Here is a 19,552-nt window from a genome sequence, read left to right as displayed (position 1 = left end):
GAGTCGGGCATGACAGAGATTCAACAAAATAATTGATTCTCTTTGCCGTACGGCAGAAACTAACCCAGCATTGTAAAGCAACCCTCAGTTCAGTTCAGTCGCTCAGTCGTGTCCGACTCTTTGCGACCCCATGAATCGCAGCACGCCAGGCCTCCCTGTCCATCACCATCTCCCGGAGTTCACTCAGACTCATGTCCATCGAGTCCGTGATGCCATCCAGCCATCTCATCCTCTGTCGTCCCCTTCTCCTCCTGTCCCCAATCCCTCCCAACATCAGGGTCTTTTCCAATGAGTCAACTCTTCGCATGAGGTGGCCAAAGAACTGGAGTTTCAGCTTCAGCATCATTCCCTCCAAAGAAATCCTAGGGCTGATCAACTCTACTCCAATAAAAATTGATTTAAAAAAAAAGAAGAAATGTATGTTCTGCCACCATATGGAAAAATGCTTCCCCTAGCCAACAGAAAAGGAAAAAAAAAAAAAAGGCATGACGCTGAAAAGGAGTTTACACAGACGGTCATGCTACTGAGAGGGTAACAGGCCAGGGGTCTCCAAAGGGAGGAAAGAGGCTGTGAGTGTCAGACACGTTTTATCTCTCCCTTAAGCGGCAGGAGGAGACAAGTGTCAAGATTTTTTTTTCCTTCTCTATACAAAGTTAAAAGGAGGTCTCTCTTAAAATTCTGTGTTGCTATGATGACACCTGGTTCCACCTGAACTTAACTTTTCTCAAACCTTGAGCTAACCAATGCATTTTTCTTACAGAAATGTTTTCTTATGGAAATGTTTTTCTTAAGCTATGTGAATGAAACTATGTGTTTGCTTTGAGATCTGCCTTTCTTTAAAACGATTCCACCTGAGACTAACTTTTTTTTTTCTTTTCTCAAACCTTGGGCTGATAATAGCTCAGCAAACCAGCGTTGGTGTCAATGTTTTGTGGCTAAGGGATAACACACCCTGTGGTAAGCTGTCTCAAAAGTGCTTATTGTGGGAGAGGGGTCTGGTGAAACTCCTCTTCAGCTTAGAGGTGTCTCTCTTATCTGATTAATAGCTTTCGAAGAGACATACAATGGCTTGCTAAAATGGGGGCACTCTTTCTGCCCCCTGCTGATGTCTGTGTGAGAAGCTTCGTCTGTCTCTTGTATACTTGAATAAACCTTTGACACACAAAAGCTCTGAGCGATCATGCCTGGTCACTGCCCCCGGAATTGAGATCCTCTGGTCCTGAGGCCCAGAATCCCGGGGTGTTTCAGCGCTCAGCAACAACGTTTCCGTTTCAGGTGATCAAACTGTTGTCTGCACACACAGAAGGAGTTAAAGCCTCCTCACAGCCATCCTCTGTCTTTCCATTTCGGAAGCGGACGCGAGAGAAGGGGGAAAACACACGACATTTCAGGACTCGTGCAAGGAAGCATTTTCAAGGCAACCGCCTCCCTGCTTTGGGAGGCGTCACAAACGCGATGTGCCGGACACGGTCCAGCCCTACTTGTGAATGAAAAGGCTCAGTGTTCTCAGCTGTCGGAGATCCCTTGGCAAGCGTTACCATCTTCTCAAGGAGCACAGAAGATCTGTTCAACAGGCAAAAAAAAAGGGCGGACGACAGGCCCTCTCTACAGATGATCGTCTGTGCTATTTTGCAGAGTGTAAGGTTTGCTGAGTCCGAGCACAACCTAACTTGGTTCAGGCGGGACAGCTGTTACTCCGGAGAGTGAATCAGCCGCACATGCGTGGACCGCACGGACCTCCCGGAGTCAGGGCCTGAGACCACGTCTCCCGCTGCCTGCTGGCCTCGGCTGCCCGGGCCCTGAGACTGCCCTGCAGGTAACCCGCTTTCCTTGATTTGTTCTCCAAGCAGCAGCCGGCCCGGCTGGTGACCCTCGGCCCACACGTGGCCGCCTGGCACCCCTCCAGAGTGTGCCTGTACTAAGGCAAATTTTCCTAAACAAAAAAAGAAAGAAAGAAAGATATCCATGTCAGATGTTGCCTCGGGGTGGGGTTTCTGGAAGGACTGCAGAATTAAATAGCAAGAGAGGGCTTCCCAGACCTCAGACCTGGTCTCTGCCAAACCTCGGTTCGATCCCTGGGTCGGGAAGATCCCCTGGAGGAGGGCATGGCAAATCGCTCCAGCATCGTTGCCTGGAGAATCCCATGGTCAGAGGAGCCTGCTGGGCTACAGTCCACGGCGTCGCAAACAGAGGAATTCTCTGCAGAGTAGATATGTTAGCTGCTAAGAGATTTCGGAGCGTGGCGGACTGGGCATTGAAGAGATGCTGAGACTCAAAACCCAAGTGGGTCTGGGAACGCAGCCCGGAGCGTAGAGGAGAAGCGAGGCGTGCTGCCCGGGGTCTGGAGGGTGGCCGGAAAGCCAGGGGCTTGCAATTCCTTCTTCCCTGGAAGAACATCAAAGGCTGGATTATAGGTACTACTTCACTGCAGGGCTTCCTTTCTCTTTTTCTGTATCTTCTTATTTTAATGGAGATATAAATAGCAGATAACATTGGGGGGGTCTGCCCTGTGCAAAGGGACGGTTTGATACACATTGCGTGTTGCAATACGCTTGCGTCGACGGCGATAGCATGAGCCAGCTCTGCAGGAGCGTCACATAGTCCCCATTGCTTTTTCGTGCGTTCGGAACTATTAACGTCTAGTTGCTTAATAACTTTGACCCTGGTATTATCTCCGGAATGTATTCACCTACACATTGCAAGGTATCCCCTCCTTTTTGAAACTCCCTCCCATCTCCCTCCCCATCCCAGCCCTCTAGGTTGACACAGAGCCCGTGTTTGAGTTTTCTGAGCCGTACAGCAAATTCCCGTTGGCTATCTATGTTACATACAGTAATGTAAGTTTCCATGTAAACTTTTTCATTAAAAAAAAAAAAACTGGATATACAGGCTTCCCTTGTGGCTCAGTGGTAAAGAATCCACCTGCCAACGCAGGAGACCCAGGTTCGATCGCTGGGTCTGGAAGATCCCTTGGAGAAGGAAATGGCAACCCACTCCAGGATTCTTGCCTGGAGAATCCCATGGACAGAGGAGCTTAGGAGGCTACGGTCCCCATGGGGTCACAACGTGTTGGACACGACTGAGCAACTAAGCAATAACAAAATATTGCATATAGGGATGACGTGGTCCACACAACGGAATACCATTTACCCACGTCAGGGAATTCTGACACAGGCTACAGCATCTGCGAACCCTGAGGACATTTCACTATGTGAGATACGCCGGACAGGAAAGGACAAAGATTGTGCGGTTCATGGACATAAGCAGCACAGACTTGTCCGATTCATGGAGACAGGAAACAGGAGGGTGGGCTCCATGAGCTGAGGGAGCGGGGTGGGCAGGAGAGGGTTTAATGGGGACGGAGTCTCGGTCCGCGGAGATGAACCAGTTCCGAACGTGGGCAGCGGAGATGGCTGTGCAAGGATGTATAACTGTGCTCACTGCCACGGCGCTCTGCATGTAATGATGGAGACGGGAAATTCTGTGATGTCTGTCTGTTGCTGTGTAGTCGCCAAGTCCTGTCCGACTCTTTTGCAGCTTCATGGACCGTAGCCCCGCCAGGCTCCTCTTGTCCATGGGATTCTCCAGGTGAGAATACTGGAGTGGGTTGTCCTTTCCTCCTCCAGGGGATCTTCCTGACCCAGGGATCGAACCCAGGTCTCCTGCATGGGCAGGTGGGTTCTTCACCACTGAGCCACCTGGGAAGGAATTTCATATTGATATGACATGACCTTCCATACAGATCTTTTTAAATTAATGTGTGTTTACCACAATTAAAGGGCAATCAGGGCTTCCCTGATGGCTCAGCTGGTAAAGAATCCACCTGCGATGCAGGAGACCTGGGTTCAATCCCTGGGGTGGGAAGATGCCCGGCAGAAGGGATAGGATACCTACTCCAGTATTCTTGGGGTTCCCTGGTGTCTCAGCGGCTGAAGAATCCGCTGCAATGCGGGAGACCTGGGTTCAGTCTCTGGATTGGGAAGATTCCCCTGGAGAAGAGAAAGGCTACCCACTAAAGTGTTCTGGCCTGGAGAATTCCATGGACCTATGTATGGTCCAAGGGGTTGCAAAGAGTCGGACACGACTGAGTGACTTTCACTTTCACCAGAATTAAAAATAAAAAAATATGTACTAGAGATCATGTCGTATTGATTTCTTATCACTTCATTTTGCATTTTCCTTTATCCTGCTTCCTGTATGTTGGGGCTCAGAAACCTCTGGTGCCTTCCACAAACTCAGCCTGCCCTTGGAAATCCAGTTTTGCTGACGGACAAGCTCAGCCGTCTGGATGGTCGGGGGCCACGCCCTTTTGCAACGGCAGAAAGAAATGGCAGCAACCGGGCCAGCTTGGCAGAAAAGCCCAAAATATTAATCACCACGTTCTTGATAAACACATGGTCTACTTTCTTTTTTTTTTTCCTCTCTTTTTCTTTCTTTTTTTGCTCACACCTCAAGGCTCTCAGCATCTTTGGTCTCTGACCAAGGATTGAAACTGGACCCAGAATTAACAGCATGGAATCCTAACCACTGGACCACCAGGTGGGGGGAGGGATGTCTTTTTTTTTTTTTAATTTTTGAAAATGTTATTTATTGATTGGACCATGCTGGGTCTTCATCACTGCTCGAGGAGTTTTCTCCAGTGGCAGCGAGCAGGGGCTCCTCTCTAGCTGTGGTCTGCGGGCTTCTCTCTGCAGTGGCTTGTCTTCTTGCCCAGCACGGGCTCCAAGCTTCTGCAGCTGCAGCTCGTGGCCTCAAGAGCACCGGCTCAGTTACTTGCTGCTCCGCGGCACCTGGGATCTTCCCGGACTAGAGATCGAACCTGTGTCTCCCTCTCCGGCAGGTGGATTCTTTACCACGGGGCCACCGGGAAAGCCCTTACATTCTTTTTCTCTCGAGTCACGTCAGACCTCAGACACAAAAGGCAGAAACCCCAAACCAGCTGGTTTATTTTTTCCTGGTCAAGTTGAACGAGAGTTCCAACCAGGACGTACCCACTCCAGCCCACCTCCTGTAGTCTGGCCCCAAGGACATTGCTCGGACAGGCTTGCCAGGTGGCTCAGTGGTAACCAACCTGCGTGCAGGGCAAGAGACGCAGGACTCCTGGGTTCAGTCCCTGGGTCAGGACGATCCCCTGGAGGAGGGCACGGCCACCCAGTGCGGTATTTATTCTTGCCTGGAGAATCCCAGGGACGGAGGAGCCTGGTGGGCCGCAGTCCATGGGGTCGCAGACTCAGGCAGGACTGAGTGAGCACCCAGGTTGTTTGCACATTGGCCCCATCTGATCCAAGGACCTACCTCGAGGGCATGCGGGGGCCTCAAACGGAACACGCCTCCCCCTGCCGCTGCACCGGAACATCCGCGTCATCTCGGGTTTGTGCAAACAGGATCAGTAAACCACAACCTGGGTGAGATCCGAGGATGCCAAAACCTTCAGGGGAAACACAGCTTTGCCTGCCGTTGTTGTTCACTCTCAGAGTCAGGTCCGACGCTTGCGACCTCGTGGACTGTAGCCCCACCAGGCTCCTCCGTCCGTGAGATTCTCCAGGCGAGAAGACTGCAGAGGGTTGTCATTTCCTCCTGCAGGGGAACTTCCTGACCCAGGGATCGAACCTGTGTCTCGTCTGCCAGGTGGGTTCTTTAACTACTGAGCCACCAGGGAGAATCTCGCTTCCTGGCTCCATATGTGTGCCTCAAGGTCCATCTGGGCCGAACCAGGCTTCCAGCAGCCCCGCCTGAATCCAGAACACCTCAGGGACTTCCACCGCTAGGGAGAAACCGCAGTCTGTTTGGGGGCCTCAAAAGCAATCATCCTCTGTGTCCTAAGCTATATCTAATGAAGTCTGCGTTCTGCATTCTGGGGACGGTGTCTGGTGTCTGTAAAGCTTCTTCCGTAGGGAAGAGCACCGCTTTGGTTCTTTGTTTCCAGATTAACTGATTTACTACTTATGGCCGTGCTGTGTCTTCTCTGCCGTATCCGAGATCACAGGCTCTGGGGCTCACGGACTTCAGCATTTGTGACCCACGGGCCTCACTGTTCATCGGCAAGAGGGATCTTCCCAACCCAGGGATGGAACCAGCGTCCCCTGCACTGGCAGGTGGATTCTTTCCCGCCGAGCCACCAGGGAAGCCCCTGTTTGCTTTTTTTTGTTGCTGTTGTTGTTGTTTTGACCACACTGGCCAGCATGCAGGATGTTACTTTCTCCGACCAGAAATTGAACCCACGCCCTTTGCCTTGGAAGCACACCGTCTTAACTAGTTGATTGCTAGGAAATTCCAGGAAGAGCCGTCCTTTATGGGTTTTTTTGTAACTTTCGCAGGCTATTGGCAGACTCAAAATTTTCCCTCTTGGTGTTGAAACTCTTGAAGATACTCAGTGCCCTGAACTGACTGGCCTCAGAGCTCAGCCGTGTCTGACTCTTTGCGACCCCATGGACCGGTAGCCCACCAGGCTCCTCTGTCCATGGGATTCTCCAGGCAAGAAGACTGGAGTGGGTTGCCATGCCCTCCTCCAGGGGATCTTCCCCAGCCAGGGACTGAACCCACGTGTCCTGAGTTGCAGGCAGATTCTTTCTTTCTTTATTTATTTATTTTTTTTTACCACTGAGCCATTCTGTTACTTACTATGTTATCAACCGATCCGTCTCTGCTGCCCATGTTAGTATACACCGCTTTATTTCTTACAGGAAATAGGAGGAAAGAGAGGCCATGTTACGTCTGGAACACTCTTGGTAAGACAGGGCTGTGTGCAATGGGTCATCTTCTCTGTCTGCCCCTGCGTCTCTTCCGGTCAGTGTTTCAGAATCCACTGATAGTAAAGTGATCTTTCTCAGTCACTGATCACGCCTCTTGGACTTCCCTGGGGGCTCAGATGGTAAAGACTCTGCCAGACTTGGGTTCGATCCCTGGGTCGGGAAGATCCCCTGGAGGAGGGCGTGGCAACCCAGCGCAGTGTTCTTGCCTGGAGAATCCCATGGACAGTGGAGCCTGGTGGGCTACGGTCCCTGGGCTGCCAAGAGTCGGACACGCCTGAGCAGCTGAGGGCATGTTATCGAATGTACGACAATACTGCTTCCCCTTTATGCTTTGAGTTTTTGGCCCCCAGGAATGTAGGATCTCAGCTTCGCAACCAGGGAACAAACCTGTCCTCCCTGCACTGAAAGGCAAAATCTTAACTGCTGGACTTCGTGAAAAAAAAAAAAATTCAAATGCCTAAGAGACGTATTCAAGCCCTTCTGAAATGGGATTGATACTATATATTTTAAAAGTGTGAGTTGTTTTAACTAAGAAAAAAAAATTCAGATGCCTAAGAAAGTGAAAGTCGCTCAGTCATGTCCGACTCTTTGCAACCCCATGGACTGTATGCTGGAGTGGGTAGCCTTTCCCGTCTCCAGGGGATCTTTCCAACCCAGGGATCGAACCCAGGTCTCCCAAATTGCAGGCGGATTCTTTACCAGCTGAGTCACAAGGGAATGTATTTGAGCCAGAAGAGATGTATTCAAACTCTTCTGAAATGGGATGATAATATATATATTTAACATAATATAATATATATTTAATATATCTAATATAATATAACATTTTTAAAGAAGAAAAAAGAATCAAATGCCAGAGAGATTTATTCAAACTCTTCTGAAATGGGATGATAATATATATATTATGTATAATAAAATATAATCTACAATTAATTAATATATATTTAATGTAATATAACATACAGTTTTAAAAAGAAGAAAATAAAATCAAGTGCCTAAGAGATGCATTCAAACTCCTCTGAAATGGGATAATATATATTATATAATATAATATACATTTAATTAATGTTATATTTAATGTAATATATATTTTTAAAAAGAAGAAAAACCAATCAAATGCTTAAGAGATGTATTCAAACTCTCCTGTACGGGGATGCCCCTCTCAGAGTCCCCTGAACGAGTGCCCCCAGCTTTCCGGGTCGCAGAAGCTGTATGCTTGGATGGAACCCCACACGCAGCCTTGTCTGGTCTTGTCTTTCAGGAGCTGGCTGGCCCTCGCAGTCGCTGCGCTTCTGGGTCCGAAACCCTCAGCCTGCGGCCCTCCACCTGGTCCCCGGCCAAACATCCTCCTTCTGATGGCGGACGATCTCGGCATTGGAGACGTCGGTTGCTACGGCAACACCACCATCAGGCAAGGACCGCAGAACGGCTTATCTGACACCCGGGTGCAGAGGTCCACGATAAGCCATCTGACCTTTGGTTTAGGCAGTTCAGACTTGAACAGAGTTGTGCACACATCCATTCTTTGCATTGTTATCAGGCTTCCCAGAGCCTTGAACAGAGTTGTGCACACATCCATTCTTTGCATTGTTATCAGGCTTCCCAGAGCCTTGAACAGAGTTGTGCACACATCCATTCTTTGCATTGTATCGGGCTTCCCAGGGGGCTCAGTGGAAAGGAGTTCGCCCGCCAAGGCAGGAAGTGCGGATTCGATCCCTGAGTCGGGAAGATCCCCCAGGGGGGTGGTGGGGGAGGGCATGGCAACCCACTCCAGTATTCTTGCCCGGAGAATCCCGTGGACAGAAGAGCCTGGCGGGGCTACAGTCCGTGGGGTCGCAAAGAGTTGGACACGGCTGAGCTACTAAAAACACGTCGGTCCTGCATTCTTCCCGTGCCTGCACTCAGGCCAGCTCAGATGTATAGTGTAACTGAACCACTGTGCTGTACAGCAGAGTCTAATGCAACATGGTGACTCAATGACACACCCATACAAAAAAGTTAAAAATAAGAAAGACTGCGAGTCGTAAGCGGGGACTCACCCTGGCCTCTCCCCTCTGGTTATAGAACAGCCAGAACATCCTCTGCTGAACGTGAACATCCTCTGTTGAGGCTGAGATCTCAGCCTCAGTGGTACAGTGTGGAAGCTTTTGATGAACAGTGCAGTTCAGTGGGATTTTCCTGGTGGTCCAGTGGTTAAGACTCCGCCTTCCAACGCAAGGGACCCAGGTTCGATTCCCGCTCTGGGAACTAAGATCCTGCAGGTAGCGGGGTGTGGCCCAACATTGAAAAATGATCGTGCAGCTGATGTTTCTTTGATGGTTCGGAAGACATGTGAAGTTTTGCCACTGTTTGTTTTTGGTTGCTGACATTAATTTTCAATGGAGTACAGTTGTGTTACGATCCTGTATTAGTTTCTGCTCTACAGCAAAGTAAATCAGCCATACGTGTACCTGTACCCCCTCTCGTTTTGGACTTTCTTTCCCATTTAGGTCACCATGTAGCACTGAGCAGAGTGCCCCATGCTGTACTGTAGGTTCTGACTAGTTATCTATTTTATACGTAGTATCGTGCTAACTTGCTTCAGTCATCTCCAACTCTCTGCGGCCACCATGGACTGTAGCCCACCAGGCTCCCCTGTCCATGGGATTCTCCAGGCAAGAATACTAGAGTGGGTTGCCACGCCTTCCTCCAGGGGATCTTCCCGACCCAGGGCTCAAACCCGGGTCTCCTGCATGGGCAGGTGGGTTCTTTACCTCTAGCACCAGCAGGGAAGCCCACAGTATCAGTAGGGTCTACATGTCAATCCCAAACTCCCAAATCATCCCACCCCACCGCCCCCACCCCTCATTCCCTCCTTGGTACCCATAGGTTTGTCTCTCCATCTGCGTCTCTGTTTCTGCTCTGCAAACCGGTTCCTCGGTACCGTCTTTCTAGATTCCGCGTATATACGCTCATATGCGATATTTTTATGTTTCTGACTCACCTCACTCTGTACGACAACCTCTAGGTCCATCCTCACCTCTGCAAAGTCATTGCCTTTCGATCATTCCTAAGGCGGTAAAGACGGAGAAGGCAGTGGCACCCCACTCCAGTGCTCTTGCCTGGAAAATCCCATGGATGGAGGAGCCTGGTGGGCTGCAGTCCATGGGGTCACTAGGAGTCGGACACGACTGAGCGACTTCCCTTTCACTTTTCACTTTCATGCATTAGAGAAGGAAATGGCAACCCACTCCAGTGTTCTTGCCTGGAGAATCCCAGGGACGGAGGAGCCTGGTGGGCTGCTCTCTATGGGGTCGCACAGAGTCGGACACGACTGACGTGACTGAGCAGCAGCAGCAAGGTGGTAAAGAATCTGCCTGCCAGTTCAGGAGACGCAGGTTCGATTCCTGGGTTGGGAAGATCCCCTGGAGTAGATTGAGGCAACCCACTCCAGTATTCCTGCCCGGAGAATCCCATGGACAGAGGAGCCTGGTGGGCTACAGTCCCCGGGGTCACAAAGAGTTGGACACGATTGAATGAGCCTGCACAGGAACTCAGGGGGTTGTTCATGGGTAACTGCCAGTTTTTCTATCAAGTAGGATGTCACTCTGCTTTATGGAAAGAAAAACCAAGTGTTGGTTTGCTAAGGATTAAGAGAGTTAATGTTTCCTTCCTCAGGACTCCAAACATCGACCGCCTTGCGGCGGATGGCGTGAGGCTCACCCAGCATCTGGCTGCTGCCCCTGTGTGCACGCCAAGTAGAGCGGCGTTTTTAACGGGCAGATACCCCCTCCGATCAGGTTGGTCCTTCCGTCTATCTAACCACACACTGGACAGAACATGCTCTCTGTAACTAATCAGGCATGAATTGTTCAGTACAGGGTCGGGAGAATGCGCCAAGTCCCCCTGTATTTTTTTTTTTTAATGTTTTTGTTTCATTGTGGTCCAAGTCACATAATATACAACATTCTGTCTTAACCATATTTAACCACAGAGTTCAAGGGCTTCCCTGGAGGCTCAGATGGTAAAGAATCTGCCTGCAATGCAAGAGACCTGGGCTCAATCCCTGGGTTGGGGAGATTCCCCTGGAGAAGGGCACGGCTACCCACTCCAGCAATTCTGGCCTGGAGAATCCCATGGACTATACGGTCCATGTGGTCGCAAAGACTGGGACACGACTGAGCGCCTTTCCCCCACAAACTGAAACAGTGTCCCCCTTAAAGACAACGTTGCCCTAACTAGAGAAAAGCCCACTGTCAGCCAGGAAGACCCAGAGCAGCCGAAAAATAAAACAGACATTAAAAAATATATATTATTATTTTTTTAAAGAAACTTCACTGGGTGACAATATCAGAGATAAACCCCATGAGGTCAACTCATGTCGGAAGGTTAAATTTCCCATCGCATATTGAGTCATGGAGATTTCCACCAAATGCTCTGAGCTGAAAATAGTAAAAGTAGAGGCTTTCCTGGTGGTCCAGTGGCTGACTGTGCACCCAACACAGGGGCCCTGAGTTCAATCCTTGCCCACAAAGCTGAGACCCCCACACGCACAGTTAACAGATCCTGTGGGCCCACCTAAGATCCAGCACAGCCAAGTCGATAAAAGGAAAACGTTAAGCAGGTGACTCAGACCGTGAAGAATCTGCCTGCATTGCAGGAGACCCAGGTTCAATCCCTGGGAAGGGAAGATCCCCTGGAGAAGGGCCTGACTACCCACTCCAGTATTCCTCCCTGGAAAATTCTATAGACAGAGGAGCCTGGTGTGTTACAGTCCACGGCTCACAAAGATTCAGACAGGACGGAGTGACTCACAGTTTACAATAGCAGTGATGATACAACTCAATGTCTGACTGTAACATCTCTCTGAACACCATTGATCAAAGGTATGGTTTCCAGTCAAGGCCTCCGTGTTCTTCAGTGGACAGCGGTCTCTGGAGGACTTCCGCCCAGTGAAATAACTTTTGCAAAAATACTGAAAGCTAAAGGCTATACCACCGGACTCGTAGGTATGTACACTTTCTAAGGATTAAGCACATTACTATTTGTTTCCTCTGAAGACTTTTATACTGGACTCAGTTTAGACAACCCCAATTTTGTTGGCAACATCCGAAGAACCATGGCCAGGAGCCAAACAGTACTGAGCACATTATTTTTATAGGGACATTTAATTCACCTATGGGCTTCCCTGATAACTCAGTTGTAAGGAACCCGCCTGCAATACAGGAGACCCCAGTTCGATCCCTGGGTTGGGAAGATCCGCTGGAGAAGGGATAGGCCACCCACTCCAGTATTCTTGGGCTTCACTTGTGGCTCAGCTGGTAAAGAATCCGCCTGCAATGCGGGAGACCTGGGTTTGATCCCTGGGTTGGGATCAATACTCCAGTATTCTGCCTTGGAGAATTCCATGGACCGGGTAGTCCATGGGGGTCACAAAGAGTTGGACATGACTGAGCGACTTCCATTTTCAATTCAACTAAAAAGTTTGCAAATCAAATAGTTGGGAACCACAGCAGAATTTCTCACTGGACATAAAGCTCCATGCATGCTGGAGTGTTGCCACCCAGGTTGCTTCATGCAAAGTAGATGTGCCAGAAATAGCAGCATAATGAGATATTTGCCATTTCATACAAATTTCTGATACATTCTGATTTAAAAGCTTAGAAATTGGGCGGGGGTTAGAGTAGGAGTTTGGGATGGACATGGACACACTGCCATATTTAACAAGGATAACCAGCAAGGACCTGCTGGACAGCACAGGGAACTCTGCTCAATACTCTGTAATAACCTTATGGTCCCAAGGAGGAAGAATGGGGGAAGGGATAGTCAGGGAGTCTGGGATACACATGGACACCCTGCTGTATTTAACATGGAGAACCAGCAAGGACCTGCTGGGCAGCACAGGGAACTCTGCTCAATCCTCTGTAATAACCTTATGGTTCCCAGGGGGAAGGATGAGGGGAAGGGATAGTCAGGGAGTCTGGGATGGACATGGACACACTGCCATATTTAACAAGGATGACCAGCAAGGAGCTGCTGGACAGCACAGGGAACTCTGCTCAATACTCTGTAATAACCTTATGGTTCCCAGGGGGAAGGATGGGGGAAGGGATAGTCAGGGAGTCTGGGATAGACATGGACACCCTGCTGTATTTAACATGGAGAACCAGCAAGGACCTGCTGGGCAGCACAGGGGACTCTGCTCAATGTTCTGTAATAACCTTATGGTTCCCAGGGGGAAGAATGGGGGAAGGGATAGTCAGGGAGTTTGGGATGGACATGGACACACTGCCATATTTAACAAGGATGACCAGCAAGGAGCTGCTGGACAGCACAGGGAACTCTGCTCAATACTCTGTGATAACCTTATGGTTCCCAGGGGGAAGGATGGGGGAAGGGATAGTCAGGGAGTCTGGGATGGACATGGACACCCTGCTGTATTTAACATGGAGAACGAGCAAGGAGCTGCTGGGCAGCACAGGGAACTCTGCTCAATGTTCTGTAATAACCTTATGGTCCCAAGGAGGAAGAATGGGGGAAGGGATAGTCAGGGAGTCTGGGATAGACATGGACACCCTGCTGTATTTAACATGGAGAACCAGCAAGGAGCTGCTGGGCAGCACAGGGAACTCTGCTCAATGTTCTGTAATGATCTAACTGAGGAAAAATTTTGAAAAAGAGAGAACGTGCATACGTATCACCGATTCACTTTGCTGTACATCTGAAGCTAACAGAGCACTGTTAATAATACTCCAATATGAAATAAAAATTAAAAAATAAAAATATAACTGCAAATCATCTACAAGACAGCATTGGAGGCACCACAGATGTGGCGGTAACAAAGTTTCATCAGGATGCAAAATCTCCCTAAGGTTCCCACTGACGCCCACATGCAGCTCTAATCTGTGGCTGCTGTTCAATCGCTCAGTCGTGTCTGACTCTTTGCGACCCCATGGACTGCAGCACGCCAGGCCTCCCTGCCCTTCACCGTCTCCCAGAGTTTGCTCAAACTCGTGTCCATTGAGCTGGTGATGCCATCCAGCCATCTCCTCCTTTATTGCCCCCTTCTCCTGGCTTCAATCTTTTCCGGCATCTGGGGTCTTTTCAAATGAGTCCGTTCTTGGCATCAGATGGCCAAAATATTGGTGCCTCAGCTTCAGCATCAGTCCTTCTAATGAATATTCAGGACTGATTTCCTTTAGGATGGATTGGTTGGGTCTCCTTGCAGTCCAAGGGGCTCTCAAGAGCCTTCTTCAACACCACAGTTCAAAAGCATCCGTTCTTCGATGCTCAGCTTTCTTTCTGGTCCAACTCTCACATCCATACATGACCACTGGAAAACCCATAGCTTTGACTTAGATGCACCTTTGCTGGCAAAGTTATGGAGTTCTCAACTGAGAAACAAGACGATGCAGGCAACCCACAGGTGTTTCAAAGGATGATCAGACTCTGAGAAGATGGAGGTGGTGATTAGCTACAACGGGCAGAAACGCGGGCAGAGGAACGCCCTGCCTTGACCCAACCTGGCCAGGTTCCTTGGGAAATAACAGCAAACACTTTCCCCTGCCCAGCTGCCTGCATCCTGACCTCATCCCACGACCCAGCAGAGCACCGAGGCCGCAGCAAGCACGTCCTTACCCACTCACCGAAGGATGAAAGGGCAATGGTTACATCTGCACACTTTTTTTTTTTTTTGGCCTGTTTTCCAGGAAAATGGCATTTGGGTCTCAGCTGCGCGTCTCCCGACGATCACTGCCACCACCCGCTCAATCACGGCTTCGACCATTTCTACGGAATGCCATTCAGCATGATGGCAGACTGCGAGCGCTGGGGACTATCCGAGAAGCGTGCGGTCCTGGAGCGTCGACTCGACGTCTGCTCCCAGCTCGTGGCCCTGGCCACCCTCACACTCACAATCGGGAAACTCACCCGCCTGATGCCGGCCGCCTCCTGGACGCTGCTCATCTGGTCGACCGTCGCGTGCCTCGTGCTCTTCGCCACTTCCTCTTTGGTGGGCGCCCTGATCGAGCACGCGGACTGCTTTCTGATGCGGAATCATTCCATCGCAGAGCAGCCCATGCGCTCTCAGGAGACGATGCCACTCATGCTCCAGGAGGTCTCATCCTTCGTCAAAAGGTGAGTGCAGAAAGGCGCTTCAGGGTGAAGACGCAGCCCGAATCTCCTTCCTCCGAAATGGGTAGGTTGTTGTTCGGTCACTCAGCCATGTCTGAGTCTTCGTGGCCCCGTGGACGGCATCAGGCCAGGCCTCCCTGTCCATCACCAACTCCCGGAGCTGACTCAAACTCGCGTCCATCGAGTCAGCAATGCCATCCAACCATCTCATCCTCTGCTGCCCCCTTCCCCTCTTGTTAATAGGTATTAAAAAGAAAAGTGAAACTCTTAGTCGCTGAGTCATATCTGACTCTTTACGACCCCATGGACTAAAGCCCACCAGGCTCCTTTGTCCATGGGATTCTCCAGGCAAAAATACTGGACTGGGTTGCCATTTCCTCCTCCAGGGGATCTTCCCGACCCAGGGATCGAACCTAGGCCTCCTGTATTGCAGGCAGATTCTTTACCAACTAAGCCACCAGGGAAGGCCGTATGGTGAATTAGTTCTGGCTCAGAAAGACGATTTTGGTAAAATGGAGGCTGGGTGACATTCCCTGGAACCCAACTGGGTCCCCTGAAACAAGTGCCCAAGAAATAAGGCCAGGTGTGTTGTATCGGTTTTCAGAAACAAGCAAGGACCTTTCCTCCTCTTTGTGTCCTTTCTTCACGTCCACACCCCTCTTGTCACGACTGAGAACTTCCGTGGGAGGAGTCCCCACGGGCTTTATGGGGACAACACCGAAGAGATGGACTGGATGGTGGGTAAGTAGCTTTTCTTCGTTGCCGTCCGAACACGTTCATGCCTGCTTCATACTCACCTCTGCTCCTCCTTTCTTCTCTATAACCTTCTGTTCCCTCACTTTTAAGTGTTGGCCATATTGTCCTAAGTCTCAGGCACCCTTGCAGCACTCCTGAAATTTTTTGGAGGCTGAATGGGGCATATACAAAGAAATGTATGAATCTTAGATCAAAGATGCTTTCTGATGGTTCAGCCTCCAAGTCTGAACAAGTCTTTGCGACCCCACGGACTGCAGCACTCCAGGCTCCTCTGTCCTTCACCATCTCCTAGAGTTTGCTCAAATTCGTGCCCATTGAGTTGGTGATGATATGTTATCATCTTATCCTTTGCTGCCCCTTTCTCCTTCTGCCTTCAATCTTTCCCAGCATCAGGGTCTTTTTCAGTGAGTCAGCTCTTCCCATCAGGTGGCCACAGGACTGCAGTTTTAGCATCAGTCCTTCCAATGAATATTCAGGGTTGGCTTCCTTTAGGATGGACTGGTTTGACCTTGCAGTCCAAAGAATGTTAATAGTCTTCTCCAGCACGACAGTTCGAAAACATCAGTTCTTTTGTGCTCAGCTTTCTTTATGGTCCAACTCGCACATCCGTACATGACTACTGGGAAAACCACAGCTTTGACAACACCAACTAGAATACCACACGTCCATTACTGATCACTCAATATGCTTTCATACTAAAGACTCCTTTTTCATGAAGCATTCCAAAAATTTGGTGAAAGACCGTCTTCAGTTTTGACCGCCTCAGACACATCTGTTCTTTGCAGGCCAGATCCTTGAGACTTTGGACGCAGAAGGCTTGACCAACAGCACCCTTGTTTATTTTACATCGGATCACGGCGGATCCTTAGAGGCTCAGTTTGGAAACAACCAATACGGTGGCTGGAATGGGGTATATAAAGGTGAGAGTGAGGCATTCCCAGATGTGTCTACTGCCTTCATCTCTTCCCAGTAATTCTCAACCCTTCCTCTGGAATGGGAGTCTACAAAAGCAGAATCACAAAAATCAGAAGAACTCAAATGATCACCGTGGTGGACGGAATCATGTTCCCCAAAGACGTCCACGTCCTTTGTAGACACGTGGTTGATAGAATAGTGTCCCCAGAGATGTCCATATACTGACCCCCGAGTGGTGTCTCCCGAGACATTCACATCCTGACCCCAGTATGGTAGAAAACCCACACCCAGATTAATAAGGAAAATAAAATCTGGCCATTGTAGGAGCTAAATGTCATCATGTCATTAAACAGAGAGGGACAGAAAGAGTGATTTACAATGGACAGAAGGCTTTAGTCACCCAGGGAAGCAACCCCTGATTTCCAATCACATTCTTTCCTATTCACGTTTAAACACAGGCGGCAAAGGCATGGGCGGCTGGGAAGGCGGGATCCGGGTCCCGGGGATATTCCGGTGGCCCGGGGTCCTGCCGGCCGGCCGCGTGATCCACGAGCCCACCAGCCTGATGGACGTCTTCCCCACCATGGTCCACCTTGCGGGCGGCCAGGTGCCCCAGGACAGGTAAGGACCGGCCCAGAGAAGGCAATTCCGTTTTGCCTAGAGACAGCATGTGCGTCAAACATCACTGTCCCTTTCGTTGGGCCTAAAACACTCATGAGATCAGTACCTGGAACAGCATTCATCATTAGGGGCTCCAATATTTGCTTTATGGGGTATACAACATGTCCTTCTCCTGAGTTAAAAGTGGAGCCTTTTGAGTATAAGGACGAACGTTGCTGAAACGCACCAATACATTTACTGACAGTTCGTCACGAGAGTCCTTTCCACGTAGCCTGGTAGGGACTTTCGGTGTTTCCATTTCCCCCCCGCCCCCTTAAATATTATAGAGACTTCCCTCGAAGCCCGGTGGTCGAGACTCTGTATTTCCAAGGCAGGGGTTGTGGGTTCAATCCCTAGTCGGGAAACTAAGATCTTAACGTGCAGCACAACATGGTACCCCCCGAAATTACAGAAAATTTGGGAGTAAAAGAAAGAAAATAAAATAATTTCCTAAACTTGCTAACACAGAGATGAACACATAATTAATTTATATGATGAAAGTGAAAGCATTAGGCGCCCAGTCGTGTCCGACTCTTTGCAACCCCATGGACTATAGCTCGCCAGGCTCCTCTGTCCATGGGATTTTCCAGGCAAGGATACTGGAGTGGGTTGCCATCCCCTTCTCGGAGGGATCTTCCTGACCCAGGGATCGAACCTGCTCCTCCTGCATTGGCAGGGAGATTCTTTACCGCGAGCACCACCAGGGAAGCCCCACATACATCGTGAGTGAAGTGCAAGTCACTCAGTCGTGTCTGACTCTTTGCGGCCAGAATACTGGAGTGGGTAGCCTTTCCCTTCTTCAGGGCATCTTCCCAGCCCAGGGATCGAATCCAGGTCTCCCGCATTGCAGGCAGCTTCTTTACCAGCTGAGCCACCAGGGAAGCCCCATATATAGCGTATATACACATACTTATTTTATTGTATATATTTATGGAATGATTCCAGGTCTTGTGGATGCGCAGCACACATTCGGTGATGAGTTAAAGCTCCAATCCGTATAAAACCAAGCAGCTTTTTCCCAGACATTAACCCATCTGTGCATTCAGAATAAGGCTGGGTAGACCTTTGCTTCAGCCCCCTGCAGGGGGCGGGGACCCGCCAGGCTCTTCCAAACAAAGCTCCTGCCTGCAGGCGGATGGTGTATCAGCTGCCCGCCAGGGCTCACTAAAGGGTCTCCCCGCCTCCCAGCGGCCCCGCCCTGAGTCCGCCCCCTCGCTCCCACCTGCAGGGTGGTGGACGGCCGGGACCTGCTGGCCCTGCTCCAGGGGACCGCGCGGCACTCAGACCACGAGTTCCTCATGCACTACTGTGAGAGCTTTCTGCACGCCGCCCGGTGGCACCAACGCGACCGTGAGTCCGCCGCACGTGGGGGCCCGGCTTGGCCTCTGCTCTCCTTTTCTGCTCCTTCACGCCTTCCATTCATTTCCATGGGATCGCCTTTACTTCCTCCTTGGCGGTATTTTGCGTCCGATCCCAGGAGCATCCTTTAGCTGTCAATCATCCTGCCCCGATGGGAAGGGAATGCTTGCGTATGGTTTCGTCGCTATGGTTTCAGTCACTAAGTCGTGTCAAACTCTTTGGCGACCCCATGGACTGTGTGAAGCCCCCCACCCCCCAGGCTCCTCTGTCCATGGGATTCTCTGGGCAAGAATACTGGAGTGGGTTGCCATGCGCTCCTCCTCCAGGGAATCTGCCCAACTCAGGGGGTCGAACCCAGGTCTCCCGTGTTGCAGGCAGATTCTTTACCGTCTGAGCCACCAGGGAAGCTCACGCCTGGCCCATCCACCCCAAACACGCTCAGAAGACTGCCCACCGTCCGTCCTTAACCTTCAGCTAAGTCCACTAACTGAATCAGTTGACTAATTCTCGCCCTTCTTCCAGGAGGCGCAGTGTGGAAAGTCCACTTCGCAACCCCCGTCTTCCAGCCGGATGGCGCGGGCGCCTGCTATGGGCAGGCAGTGTGCCCCTGCTCAGGAGACAGGGTGACCCACCACGTCCCACCGCTGCTGTTCGACCTGTCCCGAGACCCTTCCGAGGCCCACGCCCTCACGCCGGACACGGAGCCGTCGTTCCACCGGGTGGTGGAGACCGTGGCCCGGGCCGTGGCGGCCCATCGCCGGACGCTGAGCCCCGTTCCGCTGCAGCTGGACACGGCGGACAACACGTGGAAACCGTGGCTACAGCCGTGCTGTGGGCGGTTTCCCTTCTGCTGGTGCGATCGGGATGCGGACTCACGATAGGAGCCCAGCTGGGAATACCCGCTCACTGGGGTCAAACAAATTTAAAACATCGGTGTGGAGTCAAGTCGCCTGCCTGTGTGGGCTTGAATGCTTTCACCTAGAATGCAGGCTTGGGGT

At 50.6% G+C, this 19,552-nt stretch overlaps 1 protein-coding gene across 1 annotated transcript; it reads left to right on the top strand.

Annotated features, from left to right (window-relative positions):
• The first annotated feature begins 1,739 nt into the window (after window positions 1–1,739).
• ARSL (arylsulfatase L) lies at window positions 1,740–19,483 on the top strand. Its single transcript, XM_052663813.1, has 11 exons — window positions 1,740–1,816; window positions 6,684–6,728; window positions 8,014–8,163; window positions 10,410–10,531; window positions 11,618–11,740; window positions 14,441–14,867; window positions 15,469–15,605; window positions 16,406–16,540; window positions 16,994–17,156; window positions 18,424–18,545; window positions 19,077–19,483. Exons 2-11 carry the CDS (start codon window positions 6,706–6,708, stop codon window positions 19,433–19,435), a joined length of 1,761 nt encoding a protein of 586 aa, XP_052519773.1. The 5' UTR covers window positions 1,740–1,816; window positions 6,684–6,705; the 3' UTR covers window positions 19,436–19,483.
• Window positions 19,484–19,552: the final 69 nt, after the last annotated feature.

This window comes from Budorcas taxicolor, chromosome X, assembly GCF_023091745.1.
Source record: "Budorcas taxicolor isolate Tak-1 chromosome X, Takin1.1, whole genome shotgun sequence".
Classification (NCBI taxonomy): Eukaryota; Metazoa; Chordata; class Mammalia; order Artiodactyla; family Bovidae; genus Budorcas; species Budorcas taxicolor.
Note: the sequence above shows the minus strand (reverse complement) of the source record. Positions and strands in the feature narration are given on the sequence as shown.

What these genes read in the sequence shown, in the direction of transcription:
- ARSL (XM_052663813.1), top strand. Translation starts at nt 6,706, where the DNA reads ATGTTACGTCTGGAACACTCTTG. An exon ending in CTATACCACCGGACTCGTAG is followed by an intron (nt 11,741 to 14,440) that starts GTATGTACACTT and finishes CCTGTTTTCCAG; the next exon opens with GAAAATGGCATTTGGGTCTC. An exon ending in GGCCAGGTGCCCCAGGACAG is followed by an intron (nt 17,157 to 18,423) that starts GTAAGGACCGGC and finishes TCCCACCTGCAG; the next exon opens with GGTGGTGGACGGCCGGGACC.